General features: G+C 47.4%; 1 protein-coding gene across 1 annotated transcript in view; it reads right to left on the minus strand.

Moving 5' to 3' along the window:
* dnah5l (dynein, axonemal, heavy chain 5 like) overlaps positions 1-13381 on the minus strand; it is a 55229-nt gene that overhangs the window by 27848 nt on the left and 14000 nt on the right. The window contains 24 exon segments of the mRNA XM_054623360.1: positions 186-293; positions 387-457; positions 579-751; positions 834-980; positions 1064-1279; positions 1767-1895; positions 2018-2173; positions 2766-2876; positions 2958-3111; positions 3768-3967; positions 4321-4449; positions 4544-4655; positions 5004-5166; positions 5307-5437; positions 5819-5943; positions 6604-6753; positions 8523-8777; positions 9293-9373; positions 9477-9573; positions 10319-10422; positions 10513-10605; positions 11617-11795; positions 12677-12800; positions 13108-13195. Of these exon segments, the coding sequence (XP_054479335.1) occupies positions 186-293; positions 387-457; positions 579-751; positions 834-980; positions 1064-1279; positions 1767-1895; positions 2018-2173; positions 2766-2876; positions 2958-3111; positions 3768-3967; positions 4321-4449; positions 4544-4655; positions 5004-5166; positions 5307-5437; positions 5819-5943; positions 6604-6753; positions 8523-8777; positions 9293-9373; positions 9477-9573; positions 10319-10422; positions 10513-10605; positions 11617-11795; positions 12677-12800; positions 13108-13195 (3296 nt within the window).

Here is a 13381-nt window from a genome sequence, read left to right on the forward strand (position 1 = left end):
TTGCCACAGCACTTGATAATGTGCATAATACAAATATATGTAAGCAACACATGCAGAATTTTTAGGCAAGTGCAAGTCCACCGCAGGATTGCATGAGATTGTCAAAGGTCCTTTTTGTGTTGGTCACAACCTTCTAGACCTGGAAGAACTCTTATCTTTTTGACTCAAACACAACATTCACACACCTTTGTAGATGCGTCCAAGTCCTCTGTAGTCCATCTGGTCCGAACAGTTGAAAACCACCACATACTTCCCCAGACAGCGACCCATGTCTTTAGTGGTCTCGGTCTTACCTGAACACACACACACACTCAATAAGTCTATAAAGAGAATCTATATAAGAATAATTCACTGCGTTGTCACTAGAGACACCTGTACTGTGTTACCTGTTCCTGCAGGACCAGCCGGAGCTCCGCCCATGCTCATCCCCAGAGCCTGGGAGAGAGTTATGTAACACCTGGACAGATGTTGAAAAGGGTTAACAAGTTTGGTTCTGACTGGACAATGAAGGCATCATTTTAATATCAGTATCACCTGACAGTCGGTGGGTTTGGTGCATGTGTCAGCTGACTGTGTACCTGTCTGTCAGCGGAGTGATGACCAGTCTGTCTGTGCAGCCCAGGTACTCGTTGCAGTAGCTAAACTCCACATCTGTGATTTGGATGACACATCTGTCCGTCTCCTCCAGGAAGTAAAACCTCGACTGTTTTTGCCACTCAAAGTCTGCTGCAGATCTCACGTTCAGACGCACCTGATGGAGATAATAAAACAAAATAACAAACCTACTCTGATCAACATTGAACCGTCTTCTAGTCCGTCTCTCTGCCACTCACCAGCTCGTCAAAGATGTCTCTCTGGTGGACGTGGATGGTGATGAGCGTCTCGTACATGGTCCTCTCGTTTCTGCTCAGCTCCCTGGTCGTCATGTCGATCAGCTCGTTGAGGATATCCAGGAACTTCTGATTGGTCGTCTGCATAATCTGTCGGCCAATCAGATAGGGGCAGTGAGAGGAGAGGGTCTACATGGCAATGAAAGATGCTCCTATTTTCAAAATAAAAGCACCTTCTTGTCAGACTTGCTGAGGACGAGCGCTTCTTCTGCGTCTCTGGTCCAGATCATCTGGATTCCCAGCAGGCCAACCTGAGCTGGAAACTCAGACTGGAACTCCAGTAGCTTCAGGCCGGGGTCGCTGATGGCCAGGTACGCCTGACGGATGATAGCATGGAGGGTCTGCCTCACCCCCGCTAGCAGCTGTCCTAACCACATCTCCACGTTCCCCTGGAAGAGACACATCTTAACACTGCAGCCGTCATGAGTCAAAGACATCATCCATATTCATGACACATGTTCACTGGGTTTTAGTCAGGAGACAACCTCCTGTTCTTCAATGCTTCATGTCCTAAAGCTGCATTCTCTCTCCTGTCCATCAGGGGGCGACTCCTCTGGTTGTATAGAAGTCTATGAGAAAATGACTCTACTTCTCTCTTGATTTATTCCCTCAGTAAACATTGTAAACATGAGTTTATGGTCTCAATCTCTAGTTTCAAGTCTTCTTCAATACAGCATGATGTTCATTTAGTAAATGATGCTCCATTTAGAGTCAAACAGACCATAAAGCAGGGGATGCTTTAGGGCGGGGCTACACACTGATTGACATTAGAGAGAATGCAGACATGAAGCATTCACTTTAAGAAAATAAGTTACATCCAGGTAATAAATATATTTAGGTCAAGGGAGGGATAATTAATGTAGTCAATGGATTTACCTGAGCCAGGACAGCTTGTCTCAGCTCCACAGTTTCTCCTTCTTGAGACTGAAAACTGACGATCTGGTCGTAGACTTTCTCGTTGAAAACAACTCTGTTTACGTTGTCAAAGAGACTGAGCAGATGAGCCTGAGAGACGGAGAGACATACAGAATACAGACCTGTGTTTACCTGATCACCTGTGTGTTAACCTGATCACCTGTGTGTTAACCTGATCACCTGTGTGTTAACCTGATCACCTGTGTGTTTACCTGGATGGTATGTGAGTCAGAGGCTTGGCCCAGAATCTCCAGCAGGGACGGGTCAGACACGAAGAAGAAACGAGGAAACACCAAACGCTTCTTCTCCAGGTAACCGGACAGAGACTTCTGACAGAGCTCCAACTGCTCCAGGAGGTGAGGGAGCAACTGGAGGGAGAACAGAAAGAAGAAGAAGTAGAAGAAGAAGAACGACAGAAAGAATATGAAGAAGAAGAAGAAGAAGGAGAAGAAAAGAAAAAAGATGAGGAGAAGAAGGAGAAGAACAACAACAACAGAAATAATATGAAGAAGAGAAAGAATATAAAAAGAAGAAGGACAAGAACAATGGAAAGAATATGAAAAAGAAGGAGAAGGAGAAGAAGAACGACAGAAAGAATATGAAGAAGAAGAAGAAGAGAAAGAACAAGTACAAGAGAAAGAAGTAGAAGAAGAAGAACGACAGAAAGAATATGAAGAAGAAGAAGGAGAAGAAAAGAAAAAAGAAGAAGATAAGGAGGAGAAGGAGGAGAAGAAGAAGAACAACAACAACAGAAATAATATGAAGAAGAAGAAGAGAAAGAAGATAAGAAGAAGAAGGACAAGAAAGACAGAAAGAATATGAAAAAGAAGAATGAGAAGAAGAAGATGAAGAAGGAGAGGGGGAAGAAGAAGATGTCAAACTGTCCATCAGATAGAGAAACAGAGTCTCATGTAACCAGTGCTGTTGCTGAGGCGTTGCTCAGAGGCACGTGGGCAGCACCTGGCTGAGCGTCTCGTCTCCCACGCAGCACTGCACCACGTTGGGGAGCTCGTGTGCTCGCTGCATGATCCGCTGCCACGCCTTGTCAATGTTCTGGAACCGCTTGGCCTCCTGGGACGGGGCAGAGACAGACTTTAGGTTCTATCTGACGTGAGAGGACACGAACTCAAACTAACGGGAGGGTCATGTGACCTGAGGCAGCTGCTTGGCGATGTCTCCGCCCACAAACACGGCCTCCAGGTAGATCCAGAGGTTCTGAACCGACAGCCACTTCTCCACGATCTCTGAGGTGTTGGAGAGCTTCTGGACCCACAGCTGGATGGACGGCTTGAAGGGAGCGTTGTACCTGCAGGAGGAGGAGGAGCCACGGACACCTGATCCGTCACTTCATCTCTTTCTTGCCTCCTCTTTCAATCCTTCCTTTCTAGTCCTACTTCCTTTCTTTATTCCCTTCTTTGCTTCCTTGTCCTCCTTCATTTCTTTTCTTCATTGCATCCTAGTCCCCCTTTCTTCCTTTCCTTCCTCGATCTTGTTCTCCTCTTTCCTTCCTTCCTTTCAAGTCATTCTTCCTCCTTTCCTTCATTCTAAGTCCTCCTTCCTTGTCCTCTTTCCTTTCTTTCCTTCCTTTCAAGTCATTCATCCTCCCTTTCCTTCTTTCCTAGTCCTCATTCTTTCCTTCCTATCCTTCCTAATCCTCCTTGTTCCATTCCTTCTTTCCCTCCTACTTCTCCTTCCTACCTCTCTTACCTTCCTTTTCCTTCCTTGCTCCCTAGTCCTTCTTTCTTCCTTTCCTTTCTTTCTAGTCCTCCTTTGTTCCATTCCTTCTTTCCCCCCTACCTCTCTTACCTTCCTTCCTACCGTCTCTTTCCTTCCTTTCCTCCCTTTCCTCCTTGCTCCCAAGTCCCCCTTCCTCCCTGTCCTTCCTACCTTCCTTTCCCTTCTTTGCTCCCTAGTCCCCCTTCCTTCCTTCCTCCCCTCCTCCCCTCCCCCTCGTCTCCTCACCTGTTGCTCAGCAGAGACGTCAGCACCATCAGACTGTCCTCCATCATGGAGATCTTGTCAGCGGTGTCGGCTCCTCTCAGCAGCAGTTCTCCTCTCGTCCTGAAGGAGGCGAAGGCGAGCGTGTGTCCGCTCCACTCGTCCACTACGTCCTTCAATTTGGCCTCGATGTCTCGCTCCTTCACCGCGCCGATACACACATCCTGATGCACACAGGAAACCGTCACTACCCTCTTCAGACCCTTTAACCCGTTAAAGTCTAGAATATCAACATCAGTCCGGACTCTTCAGGCTTTCTCATTATTTGTGTTCTATAAAAGATGTTGTTGGATTTGTCACATCTGTTTTTAATCATTTCTGTCTTTTCAAGGCTATTCTCGACATTTGATGTTCATCTCGGACATTTCAGGGTGACTTTCCACTTTACAGGATTAAAAAAGAAAAGAAAACCTAGAAGGAGATAATTCATGGAACAAACATCTCATATCAAACAAGTTCTGAAATAAAGAGGAATCAAAGACAGAGGATTAAAGCGACGTGATCTGTGAGTAAACACCTCGATGTCCTCTTTGTTTCTCAGCAGCGGAGCCTCCATGATGTTTCTGAGGGAGAAACTCTCTGACTCCACCTGGAAGCTGTGAGCCGTCAGCTCACTGAGGCGAGTCCAGTGTCGGGGCAGCATGGCCTGAAGGAGGGAGTACGCTCAGAACATTCATCACTGCTGTCTGACATGAGCACAATGCATCTCTACTGAATCTCTGAATGGTCTCCAGGCCGACCTTGTTGGCCATCATGTAGAGCAGAGGGCAGGTCTCAGTGAAGTCATCGATGGTCTTCTTCAGGTCTCTGAAGGCCTGCCACTCCTTCAACGCCTTCGGAAGCTTCCGGATCCTGAAAACACAGAAGAAGAGCCAGTGAGAGACGGAGCCATAAAGACTCCACGACTATTGAATGCATTCCTTTTGATCCATTATATTTTAACTAAATAAACTTTCAAAAGTTGCTGCCGGCATCTTAAAGTGACAGTGAGGAACTTGTATCTGGTCCTGAACCAGTCTCAGTTTAGTCCTGGCACAGGAGAACCAGAACCAGGACTGAGCGGGTCAGACTGTCAGACCCTGCTGCAGTAAAATGAGAGGTTTTCTAAAAGGACTCTGGTGAACAGAAACACTACCACTGTAGTCCACAGGGGGAGCCAGAAACACAAAAGGAGGACTAGGAAGGAAGGAAGGCGGTGACCTGTTCTGGAAGTCCTGCAGCTCGCCGTTGATCCTCTCGATGTCGAGGTCGGCCCACAGGATGTCGTAGTAACCGGAGACGCTGTCGATGACGGAGTTATACAGAGAGTAGAGCTTAGACATCAGAGACAGCTCCCTCCTGATCCTCTGGAGCTCTGGATACTCTGCAGGAGGAGGGAGGAGGTTAGGGAGGGAAGGAGGGAGGAGGGAGGAGGAGAAGGAGACATGGAGAGAAGGAGAGAAGGAGACATGGAGAGAAGGAGAGAAGGAAGGAGAGAAGGAGAGAAGGAGACATGGCGAGTACCGGTAACAGTGAGTCCGAACAGCTCCTCTCCTCCGCAGTAGTTGCTGTGTTTCCTCCACAGCTGATCAAACTCTGCCTGGAAACTCTGCAGACGCTCACTGGCTTCATCTGGAGAGACACATGAGACTGATCTACATCAGGGACCCCGGACCCCTACAGACCACATGAGACTGATCTACATCAGGGTCTACGAGACCCCCGGACCCCTACAGACCACATGAGACTGATCTACATCAGGGTCCACGTAGACCCCGGACCCCTACAGACCACATGAGACTGATCTACATCAGGGTCTACGTAGACCCCGGACCCCTACAGACCACATGAGACTGATCTACATCAGGGTCCACGTAGACCCCGGACCCCTACGGACCACATGAGACTGATCTACATCAGGGTCCACGTAGACCCCGGACCCCTACGGACCACATGAGACTGATCTACATCAGGGTCCACGTAGACCCCGGACCCCTACAGACCACATGAGACTGATCTCCATCAGGGTCTCCGGCGGGTACCTGAGGTTGTACTCGGAGCAGAAGCTCTGGACGGGGATCTGGAAGCTCTTCACCGCAGACAGCAGGTCCGCCTTCATGCTGGGCTGGATCCTCACCAGGGTGTTCTGGTTCTGCACCACCTGAGACCACAACACACGTTAAAGGATCCACATCAGATCTCACAAAGGGGGTCGCAGTGTTTTAAAACAAGGGAAGACTGAACGAGCTGCATGTGAAGAACAAGAGAACAAGAGAACAAGAGAACATGTTTACAACAGAAAGAAAGAGGGACTAGGGAGCAAGGAGGAAAGGAAGGAAAGGAAGGAAATAGACAGTAGGAAGGAGGGTAAGAGAGTGGGAATGAAGGAATGGAGGAAAAGAGGATTAGGAAGGAAGGAAAGGGAGGAAGAATAACTTAAAAGGAAGGAAGGAAAGAAGAGAAATGGGATTAGAAAGAAAGGAAGGAAGGAGAAGTAGGAGGGAAAGAAGGAGGACTAGGAAAGAAGGAAAGGGAGGATGAATGACTGGAAAAGAAGGAAGGAAAGAAAGGAAAGAGGACAAGGAAGGAAGGAAGGATGACTTAGAATGAAGGAAACATAGGAGGGAAAGAAGGAGGAATAATTCATCTTCCTCATAAATAATAGTTTCACTTTCAGTTTCTCTTCCTAAAGAGTAAAGCTCGTCTCCTTGGTAACGGTGTGACGTCAGAGCCTTCTTTAAGCCACTGATGATGTTTATCAATAACAACCATTGCGTCATAACGACCTGCGCTGTGATTGGTCGACGTGTCGGCGTCTCACCAGCGCGCTGAGGCTCGTCCACGCGTACGTCAGCCCGTCCACGCGCTCCGCGTTCCCGTCGCTGAAGAGAAGCTCGTGCTTGTTGAGCAGAGCGAAGGATTCCTCCACCGGACCAATGGCTGCGTCGATACCAAGCTCCGCCCCCCGGACCTCAGGACAGGTGAACAGGTGAGTTACAGGAGGGAGGGAGGAGAGGAGGAGGGAGGAGGGAGGAGGAGGAGGAGAGGAGGAGAGGAGGAGGGAGGGAGGAGGGAGGGAGAGGAGGAGGGAGGGAGGAGGAGGGAGGAGAGGAGGGAGGAGGAGGAGGGAGGGAGGGGGGAGAGGAGGGAGGAGGAGGGGAGGAGGGAGGGAGGGAGGGAGAGGAGGGAGGAGGAGGAGGGAGGGAGGGGAGGAGGGGAGGAGGGAGGGAGGGAGGAGGGAGGGGGAGGAGGGGAGGGGGGGGAGGGGAGGGAGGAGGGAGGGGAGGAGGGAGGAGGGAGGAGGGAGGGAGGGAGGGAGGAGGAGGGGAGGGAGGGGAGGGGAGGGAGGGAGGGGGAGGAGGAGAGGGGGGGAGGGAGGAGGAGGAGGAGAGGGAGGAGGAGGGAGGGAGGGGAGGGAGGGGAGGAGGGAGGGAGGGGAGGGGGGAGGAGGAGGGAGGAGAGGAGGAGGGAGGGGAGAGGGAGGAGGGGAGGGAGGGAGGAGGGAGGGAGGAGGGAGGAGAGGAGGAGGAGGAGGAGGAGGGAGGAGGAGAGGAGGAGAGGGAGGAGAGGGGAGGGGGGAGGGAGGGAGGGGAGGAGGAGGGGAGGAGGAGGAGGGAGGAGGGGAGAGGAGGAGGAGAGGGAGGGAGAGGAGGAGGAGGGAGGAGGAGGGAGGAGGAGAGGAGGGGAGGAGGAGAGGGGAGGGGGAGGGGAGGAGGAGGGAGGGGAGGGGAGGAGAGGGAAGGAGGGAGGAGAGGAGGGAGGGAGGAGGAGGGAGGGGGAGGGAGGGGGAGGGAGGGAGGGGAGGGAGGGGGAGGAGGAGGAGGAGGGAGGAGGAGAGGAGGAGGAGGGGGAGGAGGGAGGAGGGAGGAGGGAGGGGGGAGGGAGGAGGGAGGGGGAGGGGGAGGGGGAGGGAGGAGGGAGGAGGGAGGGGGGAGGAGGAGGGAGGAGGAGGAGGGAGGGGGAGGGGGAGGGAGGAGAGGGAGGAGGGGAGGAGAGGAGGGAGGAGGAGGGAGGAGGAGGGAGGAGGAGGGGGAGGAGGAGAGGAGGAGGGGAGGGAGGAGGAGGGAGAGGAGGAGAGGAGGAGGGGGAGGAGGGGAGGGGAGGAGGAGAGGAGGAGGGAGGAGGAGGGGGGAGGGGGAGGGAGGAGAGGAGGAGGGAGGAGGGAGGAGGAGGAGGGGAGGGAGAGGAGGAGGAGGAGGGAGGAGGGAGGAGGAGGGGAGGAGGGGAGGGAGAGGAGGGAGGAGGAGGAGAGGAGAGGAGGAGGGAAGGAAGGAGAGGAGGAGGGAAGGAGGGGAAGAGGGAGGGAGGAGGGGAGGAGGAGGAGAGGGGAGGGAGGAGGGGAGGAGGGAGGAGGGGGAAGAGAGGGAGGAGGAGGGAGGGAGAGGAGGAGGGAGGGAGAGGAGGAGGAGGAGGAGGGAGGGAGGGAGGGAAGGAGGAGGAGGAGGAGGGGAGGAGGAGGAGAGGAGGGAGGGAGGAGGAGGGAGAAGGGAGGAGGAGTGAGCAGAGTGGTTTCGGGTTACATGGTCGTGAGGAGGGAGGAATAAAGGGTTAAAGTTCTTCTCCAGGTCGTTTATTATTGAAATGAAACTACTTTTATTTCATCATCAGATCATAAATAAAGAGATTAAGATTAATTAGTGGAAATCACTGATAATAATGAATGACTGGATGAATGAGTGATTGATAAATGAATAAAGAGTGATAGTAATCCGTCTGACAGCCAATCAGAAGCCGGCTCACCTCTCTCAGCGCCGCCATGGCTCCTCTCACGTCCTCCAGGTCTGTGATTGGACGCTGCAGCCGCTTCGTCATCCCGTCCACGAAGGTGAAGACGTCGTCCATGTCGGCGGACGCGCGGCGGTTGAGCGCGGCGCCGAAGGCCCGTTTCCACAGACGACACTCCTGAGAGAGCGACAGCTTCAGCTGGTCGGCGGCGAAGAGGATCGAACCCACCGAGGAGAACGCCGGCAGCTCCGAGATCTGCACCTCCAGCTTCTGCAGGGGGCCGCAAGGCATCATGGGTAAACTCTGGTTTCACTGTGGTAACACTCCATTAAAAAGATACATTTATGAGTATTAAAAACTTCAATCAGTTTGATGTTTCCTTCAGAATCGGCTCAATTCTCCACTACTTCTCCTCAAAGATGCTCATGACAATAAACTAACACACATTTATTGATTATTAATTATTGATTGATCCAAACTTAAACAGTGAAGCCATGTGACTCCTTGACAAACATAAATATATCTATTTTTCTTCATAAATTTGTGACAATTATTTTTTTTAACAGTTTTTTTCTGAATAGAGAAAATACTCTGAGATTAAAGTTGTTCATTTACAGGACAAAAATATGAAAAATCATTAGTTTTTTTTCAGTCAATAAACGTTATTGCTTCACAAACAGCCGCTGGTTTCATTACCGGAGTATTATTATTATTATTATTATTATTATTATTATTATTAAAGAGAGGCGGAGTCAGAAGAGATGATGTGATGGAAGCGGACTCACAGAGTAGAAGCAGATCTGAGAGCTGAACTCCGTCAGCGAGGGGTCGGACTGCAGGAAGGCCTGCACCTGCTCCTCTGGGTCCTAAACACACCTGGCTGTTAGTCAACAACAACAACAACAACACACACACACACACACACACACACACACACACACACACACACACACACACACACACACTGACCTGGTTCCACAGAGTGGAGAAGTGACTGAGTTCGTTCAGAGTGTCGGCAGCCTGAGCTCTCAGAGACGACACGATGGAGCTGAGCTGGATCACCAACCTGCTCCACACAACACAACAGACGTAGTTATGGTGTAGCACACTCATGCTATCAGCTCAGATGGTTTAGGTCACACACTGTGACCTGTAGGGGTCACGTAGTCACCACTAGAGGTCACTGAGGTCTAACTTCAGCCTGACCAGGTCTAACTGATGTCTGAACCTCTGTTACTGTTTACAAGAAGTGAGTGGAGACACGGAGACGTCACCCATTGGTTTGTGGACGGTTTGAAAGAGTTTGGCATTTTGGCTTCACCATCTTGTTTTTTGACCTTTCCCATCTTGGTTTTAGACCTTCGTCATCCTGGTTTTTGACCTTCATCATCCTGGTTTTTGACCTTCGTCATCCTGGTTTTTGACCTTCGTCATCCTGGTTTTTGACCTTCGTCATCCTGGTTTTTGACTTTTCCCTTCTCAGTTTTTGACCTTTACCATCTTGGTTTTTGAGCTCAGCCATCTTTGTGGCCGACTAGAGGGTGGAGCTAAGTAAAACCGAACACTGAATAAGACATTTAAGGCGACAAACACATACCAAAGAACATCCATGAAGTGAAAACACTGTTCACCTTTCAGAACCAGAGGTTGTCTGCTGGTTCAAAGTCATATATTTCTGTATAAAGGAAGATTTCTGCAGCTCGGATCGGTTTACCAATTAATAAAATAAAGACAGACAGATGGTTGAATGTGATCTCTATATTATTATGATCTTATTGTCTTTCTAAAAGTCACACTGATGCTGGACTGACTTGGAGACGTCTCTGTGTTCGGCCAGCTGTCTGTCCAGAGGCCTCAGCACCGGCGGCTTCACCGGGACGTCGTCTCCTGCATCCCGGACCGCCGCCTGCTCCGCCTGGCCGACAGAACAACACTGGACTGTGATTGGCTGTCTGGTAACAGCTGTTTCCAGACAGCAGCTGGACGAGATGGTCGACGGGTTTACCTGCTGCTGTTTGTACTGCAGACGGGAGTAAGTCCACAGAGGGATGTCTTTAGTCACAGACAACACGACGCCCACCAGCTTGTTCACGGTGCTCTGAAACACACACAAACACACACACACACACACACACACACACACACACACACACACACACACACACACACACACACACACACACACACACACGTGACACTGTATTGTTAAAAGTATGTAGACACCTGAACAAGTAGACAATAATGATTAAACAGCCTCCTGCAGTAGAATCTACTGTCACAACAATCAACAACACACTGAACTGACAAATTCTGTTATTTAAATTTAAGACTTTTTTAAATTCCTTCTCCGGTCTTTTCTTGCTACTTTTGTCCAGATAGTGTTTTAAAAAACAAGAAAGCAGACCACAAAAGAATAAGTGGAAAATATATCATACCGTCACAATTCACATCAAAATACCAAAAGAGGACAGAAACAAAAATGATGTCTGTTGTCGTGCATTAATTAAAGTTTTAAGTCAAACTTTATCTGTTTCATAAAGATTAGTGTAGTTCAAAGTGCTTCAAAAATGACGGAAATAAGACAGAATAAATGTGAAAACAACAGAAAAGACCAAAGCAATTCAGAAATGTAACTATTTGAGACCAATGCACCAAATGATGAAAGTGGAATAAAATAGAAGTAAAAGCTAAAATAACAGTAAGTAGTAAAAGAGTGTGAAATAAAAACAAGATTAATAAAATAAAATAAACAATCAATTAGAAAAGTCATAAATAGAATAACAATACAATTTTAAGTATACAACTTTAAGAGGAAAATGATATAACTAAAATACAATCAAACAAATGAACAATAAAACAGAATAAATGTTTTCAACTCAAACTCAATTTAAAAAAGTGCTAAATTTAATAAATATAAGATATAAAATAAGGTGAAAAAAATGTAATCAATCTTTAAAATGTCTATAATGTCTCAAAATGTTCAGAACCCATTCTTAATCAGTTTCACAGTCACAATCATTTAATCATCATTCTTAATAACAGAACAGAACAGCTTTCCATCACATGTGACGTTAATCACCCAGACAGAACCAGTATTTAGGATGAGTACCTGGATGTCGTCCAGACTCGGCCTCAGGACGATGTTGGGGATGGCCAGCTGGATGGAGGCTCTGAAGAGAGGAGGAGGAGGAGGAGGAGGAGCTGATTGGCTGCTGCAGGAGGAGGAGGACGGCTGGTATTTGAGGACGTGAAGTCTCCTCCTCAGGGCGTCCAGAGACGATTTGGTGGCTGGAAAGAAAAGAAACCAGAGAACTACATTAACCTTTAATAAAGTGATGGAGGATGTTTTCATCGTGATCTTTACTGACAGACACTTCCAGAATCCGACTACCAGGACTGAACTTCAGACATGTTGTTATACTCTGACATTAAAGTTTTATTTTATTATTAAAGTGTCCTGTTTCCTCTCTTGCATACGTGGATTATGTACATAAATATATATTCATGGACTCTGAGGGGCGACCAGACTGAGTCGTTCTTTAGTTTGTTGCTTTTTGTTGGTTTATGAAACGTTTACTCAGGTTATATTATAATAAATAATTAATGGATTTTCTTTTAGGAAAATTATTGTATTGTTAATTTTCTTTTTTATCCTTACATACATTTAAAATTATTTTAATTATTAATAATTTATTTCTATTTTTTTTCTACATATTTTTCAATTAATATTTTTTCACTAACTACTTTTATTTATTTATATCATTAATATTATCAGTATAACTATATCTTTTTAATTCGATTTTTTATTTTATGTATTTTGTTTCATTTCATTTATTTATTCGTTTTTATTAATATTATTGTAAATATTGTTATTATGATTAATATTATTATCAGGATGTATATCCCTCTATAATTATTAATTATAGAGGGATTAAGTTGTGATTAATTATTATCATTATGTTAAAACTATTCACAATATTATTATTATTATATTTTTTTGTTCTTTTTACTGAATATTTATTGTATCTATTACTGACTATATAGAGCTATTTACCTTTATACATTTAAAACTGAACTGCTGATCCATGTATGCCCTGAAAATGAAAGCAAACACAACTGGCTGTTTATTGGCAAACATTTGTGTGTCCTGTCATCGGGTCACGTCTGACCTTTGACCAGGGCCTCAGTGTTACGATGACAGAGCTGACCAATCAGGTTGTAGAAACGACAAGGAAGACAAGACTGACAGCGAGTCTTCTGTTTGGAGTCTGGATGGAGACACTGGAACGAACCCTGAGGAGGAGGAGGAGGAGGAGGAGGAGGAGGAGGAGGAGACAAAGAGAAGAGAGGAGAGGAAACAAGGAGAGGAGACAAGGGTAGGAAATAGGATAAGGAAAGTTATTGAATGACGAATTGAAAGTTTGTTTTTGGCTGAATACTCTTCTTTGTGTGTGTGTGTGTGTGTGTGTGTGTGTGTGTATGTGTGTGTGTGTGTGTGTGTGTGTGTGTGTGTGTGTGTGTGTGTGTGTGTGTGTGTGTGTGTATGTGTGTGTGTGTGTATGTGTGTATGTGTGTGTATATGTGTGCGTGTGTGTGTTACCTCCAGATTAACAGTCTCTGACGTCTTCATCTTCCTCTTCAGCTCCTCAATCAGCTCAAACACATATTTCTCTACCTGCTGACTCTGCCTGTACACACACACACACACACACACACACACACACACACGCACACACACAGACACACACACACACACACACACACACACACACACACACACACACACACACACACACACACACACACACAGTTTCTGCTGTAATCGTTTGAAGACAAACACAAAAATAAAAATCGTTGCAGCAGAATCAGATTTT

The sequence above is a fragment of the Anoplopoma fimbria genome, chromosome 21, assembly GCF_027596085.1.
Source record: "Anoplopoma fimbria isolate UVic2021 breed Golden Eagle Sablefish chromosome 21, Afim_UVic_2022, whole genome shotgun sequence".
Lineage (NCBI taxonomy): Eukaryota > Metazoa > Chordata > Actinopteri > Perciformes > Anoplopomatidae > Anoplopoma > Anoplopoma fimbria.